At 35.7% G+C, this 19,781-nt stretch overlaps 1 protein-coding gene across 1 annotated transcript in view; it reads left to right on the forward strand.

The window, feature by feature from the left end:
- LOC145672492 (atrial natriuretic peptide receptor 1) overlaps positions 1 to 19,781 on the forward strand; it is a 177,352-nt gene that overhangs the window by 70,304 nt on the left and 87,267 nt on the right. Inside the window, exons 6-7 of the mRNA XM_081741655.1 lie at positions 12,714 to 12,950; positions 17,218 to 17,302. Of these exons, the coding sequence (XP_081597781.1) occupies positions 12,714 to 12,950; positions 17,218 to 17,302 (322 nt within the window). The remainder of the gene's footprint in view (positions 1 to 12,713; positions 12,951 to 17,217; positions 17,303 to 19,781) is intronic.

Genomic DNA, 19,781 nt, shown 5'->3' on the forward strand with positions numbered 1-19,781 from the left:
TTTGAATCAAAATATTATTTTAATATATACGATTGTATATATATTAACAAATGCTCTGCTGATATTTGTGCGTGTTTTTGCTTCATATCAGTGTTCTTGTTGACCGCCATCATTTATATCTCATTCTCTTTGTCTCCTGCTATACAATACTGTGAAAAGAATTAGACTGCTTTTGGTATCCGACTCACTACAGTGTAAAAAGAACAGCGGAAGCTCAGCTATGAGGAAGAAACGAAAGAGACTCATAAAGTCAATGACTGCTTTCAACAAATTCCTAGAACTGCCTTTCCTGAATTCATTTTTTTTTTTTATCTTAGTCAAGGAATTTAGCGAATTAAATGCCAGAGGTCAGAGAATACTCTCTTATGAAGATTGATAATAGGAGACTAGGGTTCTTTTGTAGTGTATTCTCAAATTGAAACAATAATAAATCTTGATAAAGGCAGTAAAGAAAAAATGAAATGAAACATTTCAGTTTAACGTCCCACGATTATACCCTTTAGACTAAGGAAGACGATGATTTAAGCAAGAGAATGATGATGGAAGAATTAGTTTAATGATAATTCTGGGAAACGGAAATGTTGTCCATCACAAACTTACTTGACGGGGATCGAACCAATAACCCCACACACCAGAGGGAAGCGCTTCACTACTGACTGAGCCATCGTGCCCGCCTAAAGACAGTAAAAAGGATCATCCAAAACGCACATTTATGAATTTATGCAGGCGCGTATCCACGAGGTCCACGAAGGGACCTCCTCCCTAAAATGTTCATGGTAGGCTTGCAAATGAACCATAATATGGTTGGATCGGGTTCCCCTAAGCTCTACTGGAACCTCCTACATTTTGGGGCAAGCTACGGGCCTGAATCTATGCTAGTAGTTGAAACGGTCAGTATTATGTATATCCTCTCATATGGCAACTATGTGAGGCTTTATCTTAGTCAATATTTTTTTATGTATAACTAAAATCGGTTAACGTTAAAAGAAAGTTATACAACGTCAGTAAAATAAGTAGATACTCGTATTTCCATGTATAAGATGTGAAATATGGATATCTACCGTTATAGTCACCGTTGCCCGTTAAGATGTTAACGGATTGATAAAATTAACGAATTAGTTAATCATTCTAGCTGTCTATTGCAATAATTAATATTTAAAAACTCGCTTTTGTTCAAGAGTTATCGTGTGAAATAACGGACTGACAGATGTACTAACATGACTAAGGCGAATTTGAGTAACCATAACAAGCGTAGTTTCGCCTTATGCTTTCATCAAATGCACTTGAAAGGAGATAATAATTGTTTTGGGGGCGTAAATCAGTGTTATCGCCTTATTTACAAAAGTTTAGAAAAGTACACTAAACAGGCTGATTTTGTATGCGAGACTGGAGAGAGGGGAGCTAAATAAATAAGTGAAACTATGACTAAAAGCATTGATAGCTCTTTCTAAGGTTAAGGGCAAAAGTTCTTCTAGTTTTCTGTTACCTGTTATAATCAATGAGTCTCATTCTTTGCATAAAGTACTTACCAAGTATTCACAGTTATGAACCTATGATGGTAGGTAATAGGAATATTATTTGAACATGCGATTGTACCTGATGTTTTTAGTCTTACAAGTTAGTCACTTCATTTCCTTATTTTACCTCACAAAACAATTATATCTTTCGTTTTCAGTGCATTTTTTGAAAAGACAAACTTCTGTTAGTAAGGTGATAACACTGAACTACACAGGAAACAATTATTTTCTTTTATAGGGTATTTTGTAAAAGCATTGTTTTCGCTTTAAAAATCTGTATCCACATATTTATTATTATTATTTTACCTTCTACATTTATTCAGTATTTTTAATTGCATTGCAGAAGCCAATATTCTATTTCCTCTTTTTACGAAAAGAAAAAAATGTCTCCAATTTGTTGAAAGGAAGTAAACAGAACGCTGAGCATTCTGCAACCAACCACAGTTTCTTGCCATGTGAGTTGTATAACTATCAGGCACTTGAAAATTATTTCAAGAAAATTAATTTGATTAAGTACGTACAGCGAAAATTACTTGAACATATTGTACTATTACCATTGGGTTGAAGTATTGTTCAAAACTTCAGATTTCTAGTTAGTATAGAAGTGCGTGAAATTTTTACTTGCCCTAATTGATTCTAACGAATAGAAAAGTAAGCTAAAAATAAAAACAGTGTAAAAACGAAAGCATATTGTCTAAACATATGTCATGGTTTTCTAAAGATCTCAACAGAAGAAAAAGTTATAACCTTCCAGTTGAAAAGAAACTGATTTGAATTCAATTGTTATGTTACTATTAGTGATGAGCGCAAGAGTCTTGGTCTTGCAGTTTTTGCAAGAGTCTTGCATGCAAGACCAAGACCAAGACCAGGAATCCCGATGCAAGACCAAGACCAAGACCAAGACCAAGACCAAGATTCTTGCGCAAGAGTCTTGCACAAGTACCGACACTACTTGAATTTTGTTTATATAGAATGTAAAAAAAGAAGGAGATGGATTTCTTGGCTTCCTTTAAAATGTTGCTGGAGTGAATGTGTTCTCAGTGGTTTATGCAATCCGTGTGAGTCGATCTGCCCCTTAGGCATATAGCTACAGTATGTCGTTTTCTGAATTGGTTGTTCGCGTTTTCTGTAGATATTGCTCGTTTTCAAACCACACAGGTGTCATCTTGCGCCATGTGAGCTTTTTTGGTGGACAAACACTGTGTGCATGGATTTTCTCGGTGTTTTTCTGTTTCCTCCTACTTTCTTCATTCCACCATTTCAGGGGTGCGGTGGCTCAGTGGTTGCCGGTGGGTGTAGCCGAGCGGTCTGAGGCGTTAGGCTGATGATCGCGAGGTAAAGCCCATTGGGGGTTCGAGACCCTCTGTAGTAGCAAGGGTGGAATTTTAACTGTCCTCGATGTTTCTGTGTTCGTGTCCCTGTCATCGTGTCTAGTAGTCCTGAAAAGTGGTTGCAGTAGAAAATAAGTCAGGATTTTTTTTTAAATAAAAGTGGTAGAGCGTTCACCTCCGGCGCTTGGGGTCCCTGATTCGATCCCAGCTCGCGCCGTGTGGAATTTGTGGTTGACAAACACCGTGCTCGTTGGTTTTCTCGGGGTTCTCCCGTTTCCTCCCACTTTCTTCATTCCAGCATTTCATTTATTTCTCATAATCACCGTCTCCTTAGCCTAACCGGCATAACCGTGGGACGTAAAACTCAAAGATTTCATTTCATTTTTTCCACCATTTCAGTCATTTCTCATCATTACCGTCTCCCTTAGCCTTGATGCATAACCGTGGGATGTTAAACTAGATACTTAATTTCATTTCAAAGCATATTAGTGGTGTTCTTCTTCCAAAACTAAAGAGAAATGTAGTATTAAACATCGGTATTACCGTACACCATAGGTGTCGACTACAGGGGTATGGCCTTGGCTCCGAGACTCAAGCATCCGTTGTAAATGTTTAATGTGTGCTCATAAAATTAATATCAAAATAACATTTTCAAGACATTGACAAGTGACCACAAGTTTGATTTCATAGACGGATGCTTGTACGTTGAATAACTGGTTATTAATATAACTTTTAGCCTCCTTAGGAATACGGCACATCGAGGATTGAGCGATATAACATTATACTACAATAAATCTATATTATAAAATTGAAAGTTACTTATTTTTGTGAATACTAATCTCTTGAACCACCCGACCGATCTCGATCAAATTTTCAACAGATGAGGTATGGGCCTGGGAGTGTTTTCATCATTTCACTTTGACGGCAAAGCTTAGGGAAGGGAAGAAGGGGGAGTTATAAAATAACAAATAAAACTTAATAACTATTGAACCAAACGACCAATCTTGATTTTTTTTTTTTTTTAACATAGATGAGGTTCAAGCCTGGAATGTTATTTGTCAGTTCACTTTGACGGAGCAACGTAAGGGAGAAGGACGGGGGAAATGTACAAAAATCAATATAAATAACAATAAAAATGACTAAGTTTGTGATTTAATAACTCTTGAACCGATCTTAATCAAATTTTTAACATGTATGAGGTTCGGTCCTGGAAAGTTTTTTTTCTTTTCTTTTTTTTCTTTTTTTTTTTTTTTGAGTTTGATAATTTGGTGGTAGAGCGTAGGGGAGGAGGAGGTACGCTTGAAGTTTTGAAACACCCGACCGATCTTAATCAAATGTTCAACATAGATTAAGTTCAAGCCTGGAAGCGATTTTTATAATTTTACTTTGATGGTGCAAAGTAGGGGAGGGGGGGAGGGAGGTATATGTAAAAATATAAGAGACTGTTATTGTGACTTCATCACTCTTGATCCAGCCGATCGATCTCAATCAAATTTTCAACATAGATGAGGTTCGGACTTGTGGTGGTTTTTATCAAATCACTTTGACGGTAGAACTTAGGGGAGGGGAAGGGGATGGAAAATGTATAAAAATAAATAAAATTTTATAACTCTTGAACCACCCGACCGAACTTGATCTCATTTTCAACGCAGATGAGGATCGGACCTGAGATGGTTTCTGTCATATCACTTTGACGATCCAGTTTAGGGGAGGGGGAGGGGAAAGATATTTAAATATGATCGAAAATGATCGAAAATGACCGATATTACAATGGAATCTATACTTTTGGGGGTCGCTGAGCTAAACAGTGACACTTTCGAAGCTGTTTAAATTCAAATTCAGCCCCGTAGCTTGGTAGAGGGAAGGGAAGAGATATAAAAAGGATCGTAAATGACGAATATTAGTGTCGAAATCATAGGTTTCGAGGTTGCAGAGTTGAATACTGACCCTTCGATACCGTTTACGACCAAATTCAACCTCGTAACTTGAGGCAGAGGGAGATACATAATAGTGATCAAAAATGATCAAATATTAGTGTCGAATCCGTAGTTTTCGGCGTCGCTAAGGTGAACAGTGATACTTCATATTCCGTTTAAATGCAAATTTAGCACTTTTGTATTTCTAATACAGGTCGAAAGTATTCATATAAATTGAGTTTATACAAGACATAGACAGTTGAGTCACTTTCAGTTTTCACTCAAATTATTCTAAAATATTAAGAGGTTTGATTATAATAATTTTTATTTAAATTTTCTCTCTCTTTTTTTGGTCAATATTGCTAAACATATCATCATCTTCATCATAGCTATTCTGCCATTATTGGCAGTTACTTGCTGCACCTGAGAAGGTTCGACATTCGGTGGTCCTCAGCTAGTCTCTTCGTCTTGACGTAGCAATTTTCTGTTTTAATATCTTCCTTCAACTACAGTCTCCTTCGCTCCCTCCCTCTCTTTCCTTCCACAATACCCTCTACCACGTCCCTCATAATACAGTTCCTCCTTAGCCATATCCTAACCAGTTCCTCTTCCTCCTCTTAACAATATCTAAAATTCTTCTTTTTTCCCCTACTGGTAATATTTCTAACACCCTCTCATTCGTTTTACGTTCAACACAGCTAATCTCTCCTTTTTTCTCCATGCCCACATTTCAAAAGCCTGCAATTTTTTAAATCGCTTTTGCGTAATGTCCATGTTTATGCCCTAAAGAATACATATTGGAATCAGTAAAACAAAATCTCAGTGTTTAATTGGAAGTTTGTTTAATACAAGGATTAGCTAATCGTGGTTGAAAAGAAAAATCTGACGCCTTTAGATTTTTGCAATTCATGGTATTTCAATAATCTGTGCCGTCTTGATTTTCTTTCATGCGTCTCAGGGGTAGCCTCCCCAGTTTGGGAACCAGTGGAGTGTTGGATCTGTTTTAAAAAATTAAGCAGATTACGAAATGTTGTGATTTAGGCATATAAGTAGTGAAGCGTGGGTAGCCATTAAAAAAAAGGAAAGGTCATCACCTATGTTGTACACTATCATCATGCTTAAACGAAGTTAAACTATATTACATTTAGAAACATACATTGTATTTCCGTTACTATTGGCGCATTGTAGAGTTTATTATCCCTTATATCCATAGTAAAATTTACCTATGAAAGGCTTAAGATTTCTAAAATGCAATACTTGCAAGACTCTTGTATGCAAGACCAAGACTGGGTGTGCAAGACCAAGACCAAGGATTCGAATGCAAGACCAAGACCAAGACTGGATGTGCAAGACCAAGACCAAGACCAAGACCAAGACCAAGACCAAGACCAAGACCAAGACCATCCCGGTCATTTGCTCATCACTAGTTACTATTCATTAGTTTTTGAGTGTTAATAATTTCTCTTTTCTCTGCAAAGTTAATATAAACTCTCATAGACCAAGTAAAACACAGCAAAAGACATAATATAAAACATATTTTTACACTTCAACCTCTGTGTATGAAGGATGTGCCCATCCTGCCCATCAAAACTTCCCATTGATTTACGTCATTAACCAACTGACGTGTAAATCCAATTTCTACTTTTTATTCCTATTTCTGCGAGATCCGTTTTAATATTGACATCCCATATACGTATGCCTAAGTCTTCCTAATTTTTTTTTTTTTTTTTTTTTAATATTCGGTTCCCAGTTGAAATTTTGAAAGCGTTCCTACTTTCTTCAGTTCTAGCTACATGACTTGCCCACCTAAGCCTCATAGACTTAAGGATCTTCACAATTACCTGAGCCTCCTGTACCGGCCCCAATTTGGTGGAAGGGGTAATAGAAAATCCTTTAAGGAAAATATTACTTTGAAAAATATATCCATCCCTTACCTGGTGTTTCGTTCATATCGATTGCTTATCTATTGATCCATATATAGTGCTTGTAGCACCAATCATATATTATACTGCATAAATTTCAAATTATGTAGTGGTACCTTCATGTCATTTGATGCATACTGGAGCGTAAAATCTTTGTTATTTGTTTTGTTATACTTTTTATATTTTATGTAATGTAAAAAAATTAAAAATTGCCTTGCAAACACCAGTTATTTACAATTGGGGGGTGAAAAATTAAAATTCGCAAGAATGTTATTTTTTGGTTAGTTTTGCTTTACTCACGACAATTGACTTTAATTTTCCTCGCAATAATATATACATAACAGGATAAGATATTTAAAATTGATCGAGAATAACCGATATTAGTGTCGAATCCATAGTTTTCGGGGCTGCTGAGATGAACAGTGACACTTTAGATGCCGTTTAAATTCAAATACAGCGCGCATTTGGAGAGGGTCATGACCGATATTAGTGCTGAATTCATAGTTTTCAGAATCTCTGACAAGAAACAGTGACACTTCCAATGCTTTTAAAATCCAAATTCAGTTCTTTTAAGTTCAAAATGAAACGCATTCTTCCCGTGCAAAGAACAGGTATTCTGCTAGTGTATTGTATTTATCTTTTTTTCAATAATAGGTTGAAAAGTTTTGTATATAAATAGTGTATAAATGTGCAGAGGTTGTTCATTTTTTAAAAAATGGAAATAGCCTATATATTAAGTCAATATGAAATAATGTACTTAAATCAATAAACATACAAATAGAGCTTGAAGAGACTTTGTTGTTCGTAGCCCTATTTCCTGAATATTATTTGGATAACACTCAAGGACGCTGGAGGAGGGAAACACTGGAGCGTACGCACATACCTTTAATAATGCAACCGCTGCTTCCGCGGACAACGAATCACTAATGGAAGATATAAATGCTTAGTTTATTTCCGTCTAGATATAAGAGGTAATAGAGACTCCTTTAGTAAATGTTTCCGCAGGAAAGACTATATCAAAACAAGTTAGTTTTTTTATCACTATAAAACTTGCCCAGACTATACAAAGGTGTATCCAAAAGTTCCAGGACTAAATCTGTAAAATGAAAGTTTCTTACCTTTGAAGTTAAATTCCTCCATTACCTTCAAAGTACTCCCCTTTTGCATTAATACAGCGGTCCCAGCGTTTCTGCCATGCTTGGAAACATTTCTGGAAGTCCTTTTTTGGAATAGTGTCAAGTACCCGCTGCGATTCTTCTTGAATTTCTGGAATGGTGTCGAATCTTCGCCCCTTCATCCGAAGCTTCAGCTTGGGGAAAATAAAAAAAGTCACAGAGGGCCAGATCAGGTGAGTATGGGGGATGGGGAACCACTGTCATGTTGTTCTTAGCTAAAAACTGCGCCACTTTAAAGGACCGATGTGCAGGTGCATTGTCGTGGTGGAGAATGAGGTTACCTTTATGCCATTTCTGTGGCCATTTGCGACGCACATTTTCACGCAACCTTCTTAGGACATCACAGTAGAAGTCTGCATTGACCGTGCTTCCATGAGGGACAAATTCCCGGTGTACGATTCCTTCTTGTTCAAAGAAACAAATTAGCATTGTCTTCAGTTTGCTTCTTTCCATGCGTGCTTTTTTGGGTCTTAGAGACCCAGGACTCTTCCATTGAGAAGACTGCAGTTTAGTTTCTGGGTCGTAAGCATAAACAATGCTCTCATCGCCTGTAACGACGTTTTACCCAATGTCACACAGAATAAGATGCACACCCTTTGTCCTTCAACTTCCGCCATACTGCCGAGATAAGAAAAATCGCAGACGGCTAATGCAACACACACACGAAAACACGTGCAACATTCAAACGTTTCCACTTCAAACCACGGTACTCGGCACACTGGTTCACAAGACAGCACCGCAATACATTCTAGCGGGAAATTCGTGAACTGCAAGCGGTTTTCATGTTATGAGCGTTGTCCTGGAACTTTTGGATACACCCTTGTACTAAGTGGAAGTGATATATAGAACATAATTCTTAGGGCTCTGAATCAATATTTTTTAAAGGGGAGATTTCTTGCTTCCATTACCGTTTTTACTCTATGGAAATTCGGGTCCAATATAAAAACTAAAAGTGGTAGATAGGATAAGGGCAGAGGGGAAACCTACTTTTAGGACAGTAAATCCATGCCACCTCTTTTCTTTTCTCCTAGGACAAATATAAAAAAAAGATGAAAATGAAGGGTCCAAACACCAAATTTCATATCTCTAAACTTAAAGAATTCCGAGATATGGATATCTTAAAATAATTACAATTCCTGCATTTCTTTCTCTTCTGACCTCTAGGGAGGCGCACGAGACAAGACTTCTGGCTGTCTCGTCTCGAAAATGTGCTGTAAAAGTGATGTTTCGACTCGAAAAATGTATATTTCTCTATTGGAAGATCCGTGTCTCGACTCGAATTTTGTCAGAAAAGTCCTGTCTCGACTCGTCTCGTGTGCATCCCTACGACCTCTTTTCTTTCCTCCTAGGACACAAATCACAAAACACTTAAACCCACGTTAAATTATTTTAAATAAAAAAAACTCAAATACCAAATTTTATGTGTCTAAAGTTAAGTGATTCCGACTTACGGACTCTTACTATGATTGTAATCCCCACTTCTTTTTCCTTTTCACTCCGTTTTTATCCCACCTTGGTCAAATATCAAAAGATGCTTAAATATGTACCTTATTATTTAAAATGAGAAATCCGTATACCAAAATTTAAGTATCTAACTTCAGAGATTCGTAGATATGGACATTTTAATATAATAATTGCCACTCCTATTTTTGCCCCTTCCATTCGAATTTTGAAAATTCCTTCCTTAGTGGCACCTTACGTCACAAATTCTATGTAGTGTCCTCTCAAGTTGTTAGCTTAAACGATTTGGCTTGGGCGTTGATCAGTTAGTTACTCAGGACAAAGAACAAATACGTGTGTAGCTATGGTGTGGATGTTCAGTAAACTGTGTCACCAGTCAAAATCCCGGTGCATCCCTCTCACATCTTGATTTTGCCTCTCCCCAAGACAAAATTTTCTGAAATAAATTCTGATTCTTAGGTATTGCATACTTCAGAAACCTAACAATTAACCAAAACATACGTGTTCTAGAAAATTGTTGGAATATATTTTACTCTGTTTTCTTTTGCATAATAATTCAACATGAACGATTCTTTCAGAGCATGGAGATTTTTACAAGATCCAAGTTAAGATCCATTTGATTGAACAACACCTTTTTCACCTAGCATAATCTCTAGAAATGCATTACGTAAGAAATTGTTATAAAGATCACGAGTAGCGAATTTTCGTAAGTTTCTTTTGTGGAACACTGTTCTCCATTCATTCTATCTTTTCTTCTTGTTCACATTCAAAGCAGCCAGTATATGGAAACGCAAACAACTTGTAAACCCACTTTTCTGTATTTGTCTAAATGTCTGGGATTTTCTTGTCCGTAGAAGACGATGAGCGGAAACCATCTCGTCTATTCAGCCAATTCTTTAATACATTTAGATTTTTTATAAAGATCTCAGACTCTCTTGAGCGAGATATCTTTCATGTAAATATCCATGGGAAATTTTCTCAGACTATTTATATGAATCAATAATGACGGGAAAGATCCCTATTGAATGAATCACCAAGAAACTGAAAACCGTGAGAAAAGAACTGAAAGTGCAGCGTTCAATTTTTTTTTTAAGAAAGTAACAGATCGAATATGCATTGCGCCAGGTCTTTACCGAATCTTTTATCAGTAAGAAGCAAATGTTCTGGAAAGTTTTGAAGTCTTTATAACTAATTATTTTCATTCATTGAAAATATCTAAATTTACGATGGCTTTGGCACATTAAAAAAAAATTGAATTCATTTTTGTTTTTGGGCGACTGTGAACGGTTACATCGCAAACCAGATGGCCTCCCCTTCATTCATAAGCGCCCTCAATCAACATCTTGAAACTCACCTCCACACCCTTAAATATTATTGGTACCCTCACCATACTCGTCTCCACCACATTCACTCACTCATTCTCATACCCAAATATTACTGATGTTCTTATTCTCACCTCCAAATAATATTAATGCCCTCCCCTCCATAAGCAGTGGTGGTTCTAGCCCGGGATGCCTAGCCCCCTCTCTGTTTTTTTTTTTTTTTTTTTTTTTTTTTTTTTTAGTTACGAAAGTAATTCAAGCTGTTATTTATATATTTTTGAAAGTTTAGAGTAAATGTTACCTTTTATTCTTTACTGAAAATTTTTTGAATCATCAGATGTGGTTTCAGTTGCAGTTTTTCTGTTATCCAATATGTAAAAACAATACTTGAGGTCCATTGTGTCAATGTCCAATCTAGCCATAATATCTATCAGAAGAGAGTCAAGTTGGAAAATACTGCAGAATTCATGAAAAATTGGTATGCCTATCATAATCTGGGTTTTAGCTGCCCCCCAGTTTTTACCTTCTAGATCCGCCACTGCCCATAAGAGCCGGCTTACATGGGTGCTTCGGGACTCAAGCAACCATTGGAGATTTTTAATAGTGCTCAGCACCCACTAGCCTTTTGCATTGGAATTAATTTCCTCAGAAAGAAATACATATGCATAAAACATCAATTATCAATATTTATTTTAATTTCTTTGGATGTACGTCACATCTCGGATAAAATAATGTCACATTATAACAACAATAATGGTAATACATATTCACAAGTGAGTGTTATTCTATAAAATTATTTCTTTAAATAATTTTGTGTTTGAGTTGAGTTGATTTTGAGTTTAACGTCCCGTTCAGCAGCGAGGCTATATGAGACGTGGACCTATTGATTAACGTGGAATCCGAACCACATGAGCTCCCGCCGGGAATCGAACTCGGGTCTCCCACGCCAAAGGCAATTTTGTGTTTGATTCCCTTATTGTGGTGTTTCTTTTTTAATCATGCAAAAAGCGTGTATATACATTGAGTTAATATCAGTTACAAGACAGTTGAGTCATTTTCAGTTTTCACTCAAATTATTGTCAAATATTTGAGAGATTTTATTGTAATTATTTAATATTTTTTTCTGTCTCCTTTCTTTGGCCAATATTACTTAATATTTGAAATGTAAGAGCAAAATCTCAACTTTTGTTCTGATTTTTTATTCAACACAAAGTTTAGGTAATCGTGGCTTTTGAAAGAATCGAAGTTTAAAATAATTTCACAATTTATTTTATTTCAGTAGCTCCTGCTCCTTTGACAGTCTTCTATATCTCTCAGAAGCCCCAAGATTGAAAATCACTAATCTATTGGATCAGTTAAAAACATAGAATATGAAAGTTGTACTTCATTTTATAAATACCGAATCATGAACAAACATTGAAAAAATAAAAATCCTTTCCTATGCCCTCATCATCATGTACCGAAATGAGGATGAGGCCAAAATGAGTGAAAGGATCCATGTTAGTCCTGGAATGATTGTGAAAAATTTTAGGTGTTGTGGTTTCTCCGATCTTTCAATTTAAATACAAGCAAAGTACAATATTTTTATTTCAATCTTGTCGATCTCATAAAATCAGGGCACAAATTAGCCAACTCATAAAGACCGGGATATTTTTCTGTAAGGTAAAATATTATTAACCTTTCACAGAAGGCGACAGAATCCCGAAAGATCGTTTGGAAAAGAATAATGTAAAATACACTTTCTTTATTAAGAAATTTGTTTAATGTATATACAATGTACTACATCCACTGGTAATTTCAGAAGATTTACCTCTAGGGGACTTTCAGTACACAGGAGTGAATGATATTGCAAAAATTGTGCTAAATCACATTGAGAACAATCAGAGATATGACATGGTGATATATAGATCTGTCTTTGTATTGGGCTATTCTTCTCTTAAATCGGGGTGACAAGTCAATTTTTCACTAAATGTTAGACGGTAAAATACGTGTTTACAAATAATGAGGAGAATATTTATACCATGTAGTAATTTTAATAAAGTTAAATGTAATACATTTTAACTTTGAAGGCATCACCGGTCACGTGAGAATGGACGACAATGGTGACAGAGATGCAGATTATTCCGTCCTTGACCTAGACCCAATCGCTGGAAGGTTCACCGTTGTAGCTCATTACTCTGGAGGCATCAGAACTTACACTCCTATGCCCGGGAAAAGGATTCATTGGCCAGGAGGACGAGTGGCGCCACCCCCTGATGTGCCAGAATGCGGGTTCCTCGGCAACGATCCAGCATGCCAAAATAGTGGTAAGCCTCTCTTTCTTTCCTTTCTTGCTTTACTTGAATTAAACCGTTCTTTTGTTTTCTAGTGCTCTGTTTACTCAGAATAAGATACAGAGGAAGGAATTTATCGATTTCTCGTCGTGATACAAATTCAGGTCACTAACCATAAAATCTTACACTAATTTTGGTTCGCCGCATTCGTTGAGCTTTTCTGTTATTATGCAACACAAAAATAGTTTACCAAAACCTTTTTTTTTCCTGAAGTGGTTTTTAGTGTAATATAGTGTAACTTGCAACTGCAAAATATCTGGAGAAATAAGCTTCGGACAAAAAAAAAAAAAAAAAAAAAAAACTGTTCAAAATAAAAAGCTATTATTTTGAAAGCGGAAATTCACTTATGATAAAATTAGGTTCCTTCTCCCCCAGGAGCGAGGTGGAGGAAACTTTGGAAATTTAAATGGGTCCCCCACTTCTTATTGCAGATTCGTATTAAGTTTATTCGAAATATTTTTTTTTTCGATTCATGATAGATGACGCTGTAATCAGCGAAAACTTCTTTCATCAAGATATCTTCAACTAGTAGCCGCCACGTTTCATTCCAGAATAAATCTGCGATAAACAGTACCAATCTTTAATCTTAAATCTTCTCTCGATTCGTTACAGGTAACGTGGAAGTTTGCTCTCCATTCGGCGTTAATTCAGATAATTCAGATGTGACAGTGCAATTACGTTCAGCGTGCGATGGTAATAGTAAAATGATACCAAGCATTTTAATCGGCTGCATCACTCCGTAGTCATGAAACTAAGCAGAAAGAGTTCGAAAACAACAAACGAACGCAGTTCAAAACAAATGAAGAAACTAAATGAGTGTAGTAAAAAAAAATATATCCAATTGAATGTGATTTCAGTAGTACTCAAAGAGTGAAATAACACATTACAAAATAAATGTCTAAGAGATAAACTTCTTGATTAAAAATTAGATTAACGTCCTTCTCAATTAAAGAAATAAGTATCAAATAAAAAATATCGGATATCTTCTAAAGTGCCAAGGCGTGGACCCGGAGAGGTGCAATTGATAAAACACTTGGAAGCCTACTACGATTACCACCGCACGTGACAAATAATTGCACTGCCAGATTTGAATTATTTGAATTTACATCGAATTGAGAGCAATCTTCCATGCTACCTATAACGAGTCGAGAGAAGATTTAAGGCAAAATATTAGTACTGTTTATCGCAGATTTATTATTATTTTTTTTTTTAATGCGGCTCCTAATTGAAGATTCCATAGTGAAACCAGTTTTCACTGATTACAGCGCCATCTATCACGAATCGAAATAAAATATTTCGGATAAGATTTGCTTATTCTTTCCTTAGAATCCAAATTTGCAATAAAAAAAATGGGGATCCCTATTTAAGTCTTCAAAGTTTCACCTCATCCTGTTCCCATGGGGTGGGGACATGCTAATCTTATCACAGATAAATTTCCTCCTCCAAAATAATAACTTTATATTTCGATTTTTTTTTCTCGTCGGTCGCTTATTTCTCCAGTTATTTTACAGTCCCAAGTTTTAAAAAAAACTCATCTTGTATATTCCCTTCGTGTAACGCAAGATATATGAAACGCACACCTACAACTTACCGTGGAATTCAAATCGCATGAGCTTTTGGTGGGAATCGAATCTTGGTGGCCCGGCCGCCAAAGACGTGTATGGTAACCATATAGCGAGGAGAGATCCCTGGTATACTTTAAAGTTGTGGTGTTAGTACACATGTTGATTTTGGGGGCGCAAGAATCCATGCAATGGAAATGTTGTTTCCCTCGTATCTACTTATGTAAAGTTATATAACATATATTTAAAATTTGACGAAGCCAATAGCATTAAAAGGAAAAAATAGATCGGTACATCTCACAGATGACGAGAAGAACCCTAAAACAGGAAAAGCAGGGAAAGGTCAACGACACGGTCAAGCCCATTTTCGTTTATCAGGTGTGGTCTATACTTAGATGTCGTCTGCCACTCCGGGTAAAGTTATATGTGTGCTATTTCGTGGTGTTATTTGAAACCCCCGTGCGAAAAGTGGGCGAGCCCATACCTACGTCACACTATTCCTGCCAGGATTCTTCTCGTCATCTGTGAGCTGTACTAGTCTTTTGCAAGAATAAATTTATTGTTGAAGCGTGCTTCTGACATTCAACTTAGCCGATGTCTCTCTCTCTCTCGTAAAAATTATCCGATCTTAATGAAACTTGATATGAACATTTCATCAACTTTCGGAAATCCATCAACAATAACGGGTGAAAGGGTGTAAAATCCTCCTCATGTTGCAGATTTGAACATACGTACAAACACAAACTTCTCCATTATACACTACGTACAAATTATTCGAATTTGATGACATAGCTTATATTTTCATTAAGGAATCCCACTTACTTCTATTATTTACTGTTGAAACTGGATAAGGATAAGGGTGTAAAGGGGCAAGTTCCAACAAACTCGAATATATCTTTTTTTATGTAATATGTTGAAAAATATTTTTTCTCGGTAACTTTCACTAAATTATTCGATTTTGATGCAATACTTATATCTTCTTTGAGATTTGTCACTCTTCTGCACTGTTTAGAATTAAGTTTGGCAAAAATAAAAGGTTGAATCCCAATAAAGAAACAACTGAAAAAAGCAACTTACCTGATTAATGCATGGAACCACCGTTAGCATGCAAAACAAGTGTGATTCATTTTTGAATGAAGATATATAAAGTCACGAATGGTTTCAAAGAAATATTATATTATTTCTCGTGTACTGCAGCATTTAGTTCCGCCAGCAAAGATGTAGAATACCTCTTCGGTCTACATGTGACCTGTAGAGCTAACCACAGAAATTCAACTATTTTGACGTCTAGCAAATTGGTGAAGTTGATGTAGTTCATCTCCATGTTCACAAAACTACACCTCAATGGTTCTAGTAGTGTGAATTGACACATTGTCATCTTGGGAAATTGCGTCGGGACCATAGGATGCACGTAGCTATCGAAATGCCCATGTAATCACCAGCAGTAATACTTTCTGAGAGCCTATTTACAGGACACATAGAATATTAAGAATTTGAGACCCATAACATCAAAGAGCAATAGTTATGTTTCACGACAGGGAGAAGATATTTCGGAGCATAATCTTCTTTAGGTATTTGCCACATATAAATACGGCCTATTGAAAGTAAGCCGAAAGAGGATTCAGCGGAACACATATTGTACGTATCTAGTCATCGGCAGTCCACTTTGAATGTCCTCAGCTTCATTTTCTTCGCCCTAAAGCGTTGTTGATGGTGATAAGCAGTTTACTAAGTGAAATCCCGATGACATATGTTCAGGTTATGCAACTTGCGTCCGACTTCAATTATCACAATAAGCCTTGATAAGTGCTGGTAATCTCTTTTGTCGCATTAACTCTATGGTCTTTGGTGTCAATCCTCTACAATGCTTGGCAATTTCTCTCCTTTCCACTGTTACTCTATTCTGATGTTCTATTGTCATGAGTTCTGTAAGCCACAATCTCCGTTCACACTGCTCATGGTGACACATCTAACACACTGGCCAACTTAGATACACTTGTATTAACCGCGCACCCATCATTTATCCTCTTTGAAACTCAGAGAGGTCTTCCATTTTGCATCATCATTGTTTGCCTACTTCAGCATATATCTCTGTCCTATCCCAACTGACGTACTACAGTACTGAAGCTACAATGTCGTTGGCTTCCCGCGAAAACTTGTAGTGACGTTTATGGGGAATTGCCAGCTTGGTTACTCGTGGCTCGCTGAGTGCGGTGTTTGTCGGGTGGTGATTGGCTGTCCTCTTACCACACCCCCAGTGACGAGCAGCTCCAAGCGCGGGAAGCCAACGACGTTATACCTTTTAGACTTTAAAGATAATCAGCCAACAAATCATTTGCAACGGCGAGGTAGTGCACACGCACTCTCAGTATTAACACTTCACACTTCTTGTGTATTGTAAGCTAGAGGTGTGTCCATTACTTTGATAGTTATTTGTATTTATTCAGTATAAAGTTTAAGCAACGGAAACAGACTTGATTGTTGAAAATCGCTTCAAATAAATAAGCAACGGAAACAGACTTGATTGTTGAAAATCGCTTCAAATAAACTAGCGTTGCTATGGACAAGAAAACTGCTTACTAATGTATTATTCTTAATTATCTTAGATAACACATTTTGATTATTGTATTTAACTGTTATGAATCTCCATGAATACATGCATATGTTTGTCGTTGCAGAAGCGTATATTGTGGTACTGTACGTCTCCTTCGCCCTGGCGGTATTTCTGGCATTCACTACAACATTAGCTTGCGTCACTTACAGGTAATTAAATAAAAATTAAATTAATATTTTAAAATTATTTTATTATTATTATTATTATTATTATTATTAAACAAATAACGTCTTTATTAAATTAATATGTTGTTTTTGGATACTTATTGTTAAAGTGTAGAACACTTACAAAGTAATTTAATGTTACTGATGCTGACAATGTTCTGTTACCTTGACTTCCCCTCCACCCTTTCATCTATTATCGTTGTGTAAGTGAATGATACAATTGTGTTCTGATATGCCGAAACTGTTGTGACTTAGATGTGGAGTTCGAAAAACATGTAAAGGTAGCAAACAAATCTATTAACCCTTTCCTCTCTTAGATGCTAAATTTTACAAAACTCCATTTTCTCCGTACTCTAGACTTTTTCTTTTTTTTTTCAAGTGGATAGTTTATTTCTTTTTCTGTTATTTTACAAGTTCGTGTTACAAAAAGCAATGTTAAAAAAACTAATATATTTTTAAATACACGTTTTCTTTTTTAAGAAAATAACAAACAAGATCAAACAAATAATCGCATAAAAGAGTAAAAACAATTCTATTTTGAATGAAATTACTTTTTTAAAAAAACTAATTATGCATGACTAAGAAAAAGTAGGGTATCTGGTGCACCCTCATATATATTCACTTGATTATGGGAGAAATGATGAATTTTGAGAATTAATTTTGTATATGAAAGCGTTAATCATGGAACTTTTTAGTCATGCATAAATGTAGTTTTTAGAAAGAAATTTTCATGAAAACATAATTAGTCTTTTTACTTTTTTTAGTATGATTTGTCTTATTTTGCTTGTTAATATTTTTTAAAGTGAAGAAATCGTGTTTTCTTAAAAATATTTTATTTTATTTTGCAAATATCTTATTAAAAAAAACTGAAAATCTGAAATGTTGTTAGGTCCTGTGAATATTAACTGCTTTATACTAGATAATTCCGCTCTATTCAAGAATAAATCTGATTGTATACCAAAAGACAGAGATCTATCTTTAAATCCGAACAAGAGATCAAATTAAAAATATATAAAAGTAAAGTAACAATGGAATATTGTATTATCATCCGACTTACGTTGCTGTAGCAAATTTCATCATCGTATAAAAATGAGTTAATTAAGGTTGTAAAACTTTGGGTTACAGTTGAACCATGGCACGAGTAAGGTAAAGAAAAACATGCAAAAAAAAAAGTCAAAAATAATGGATATTGGAAAGATGTAGTACGTGTCAATTAATGACGACGAATGGTAGAGCAGTGTTGCCAGACCAGTCAGCTGGAAAAGCAGGAGATTCGAAAATAATAATAAAAAAAAAAGCACAGGAGAAAGCAGTAGACACATACAGTGGTGGCGTTTGAATGTAATTCCGGGGGAGGGGCAATAAAATTTGCCATTATTACCGGCGCAGTAGTCAAAACAAGCAGTTCAGAATTCATTTCCGATGAACTACGTTGAGCAAATGAAAGGAAGAAGTCCCGATTTATATTAATATTATTTGATACACATGTGTGTGAAGTAAAACGTAGTGAAAGAGCAAAGTGCAGTGGGAAAATGTCTTTTCATGCACGTAGCGATAACGTAGCTATATGGTACAGTCACACGTGATCGTGGAGTAAGACGATTTCTTGCTGACGATCGTGGAGAAATGATCTAAGCCACTCTTCCAACCCAAATCCCAATCTAAACAACACTTACTTGTGAATCTTATAGAAAGTCATAAAAACGCTAACCATAATGCATATAGAAGATGACATACAGTTGTATCCTTTGGATTCATATTATATACAGTAAAGCTCTATAACTATATGCTCTACAGAGCTTTGTGTATTATAACAGAGAAATTTCATCTTTTTATGTGAGGAAACATTGAAAATTCAATATTAATAATAATATATTTCTTTAACTTCTCGAAGTAAGGAAAAAGCAGGAGATTGGCAAGTCGTTGCTATTCGCTATTTATTTATTTCATACCTTTATTTTCAAATATTTTCCATAAATCTTATTCTTCGTATGTGAAGAAAGGGCACTTCAATGGTTTGAATATATATCGCGATATACGTAATTCCGTAGCAACTACTACGACATAACCGTGCATGGAGTTGAAAGATGTATACGTTCCTATGTTTGCACGCACGTACCCTCTAGACAAGGAATGTGTAAAGCTTCCAACTTCACGCACAGTTATGTTATGGTACCTGTGTTATTACTAGGGACGTGAAGTTTTCGTTTTATTTTATCCCTGAAATCGGTGTTATTTTTTGCCCAAAATTGGTGTTATTTTTCGCGATTATAGGGGTTATTTGCTTTATTTTGTAATGGTTTCCAGAAGCAAGTATATTGTAAACATAGAGAAAGTGGTCTATGAAAGCTAATTAAAATAAAATATAATTTTAAAATTAAACGAATAGTTTTAAACTTAAAAGAATAAATTTAAAAGAATAAATTATATTTTTGGATTTACTATGAGAAAAAAAAATTGCTCA

This window comes from Thermobia domestica, chromosome 16, assembly GCF_964235325.1.
Source record: "Thermobia domestica chromosome 16, izTheDome1.hap1.1, whole genome shotgun sequence".
Lineage (NCBI taxonomy): Eukaryota > Metazoa > Arthropoda > Insecta > Zygentoma > Lepismatidae > Thermobia > Thermobia domestica.